The 536-nt window shown below is 72.9% G+C and overlaps 1 protein-coding gene across 1 annotated transcript in view; it reads left to right on the top strand.

Moving 5' to 3' along the window:
- The window catches only part of LOC105995584 (chromosome unknown open reading frame, human C9orf172), a 5148-nt gene that overhangs the window by 1130 nt on the left and 3482 nt on the right, over positions 1-536 (top strand). Inside the window, exon 2 of the mRNA XM_013029351.1 lies at positions 3-533. Coding sequence (XP_012884805.1) covers positions 3-533 — 531 coding nt within the window. The remainder of the gene's footprint in view (positions 1-2; positions 534-536) is intronic.

The following is a 536-nucleotide window of genomic DNA, read 5'->3' as shown; positions in this document are numbered from 1 at the left end:
AGGAGCCCGCGGGCCCTGCGGAGGCGACGGACGGGTCCCCCGAGCCCAGCGCGGACGAGGACGACCTGATGACCTGCTCCAACGCGCGCTGCCGGCGCACCGAGACCATGTTCAACGCCTGCCTCTACTTCAAGTCCTGCCACAGCTGCTACACCTTCTACTGCTCGCGCCTGTGCCGCCGCCAGGACTGGGACGCGCACAAGGCGCGCTGCGTGTACGGCCGCGTGGGCAGCGCCTGCCGCCACGTGCTGCAGTTCTGCCGCGACAGCGGCCCCGTGCACCGCGCCTTCTCCCGCATCGCGCGCGTCGGCTTCCTGTCCCGCGGCCGCGGCGTGCTGTTCCTGGGCTTCCCGAGCCCAGGCTCGGCCGACAACTTCCTGCGCTTCGGCCTCGAGGGGCTGCTGCTGTCGCCCACCTACCTGTCCCTGCGCGAGCTGGCGGCGCACGCCGAGCCTCTGGGCAGCTACGCCCGGGAGCTGGCGGCCGCCGGGCGGCAGTACGAGCCGGCCGAGTGCTTCCTGCTCAGCGTGTCGGTG

This window comes from Dipodomys ordii, unplaced genomic scaffold (assembly GCF_000151885.1).
Source record: "Dipodomys ordii isolate 6190 unplaced genomic scaffold, Dord_2.0 Scaffold118, whole genome shotgun sequence".
In the NCBI taxonomy this organism is placed as follows: domain Eukaryota; kingdom Metazoa; phylum Chordata; class Mammalia; order Rodentia; family Heteromyidae; genus Dipodomys; species Dipodomys ordii.
The sequence above is the reverse complement of the archived record's forward strand: the minus strand, read 5'-3'. Positions and strand labels throughout refer to the sequence as shown.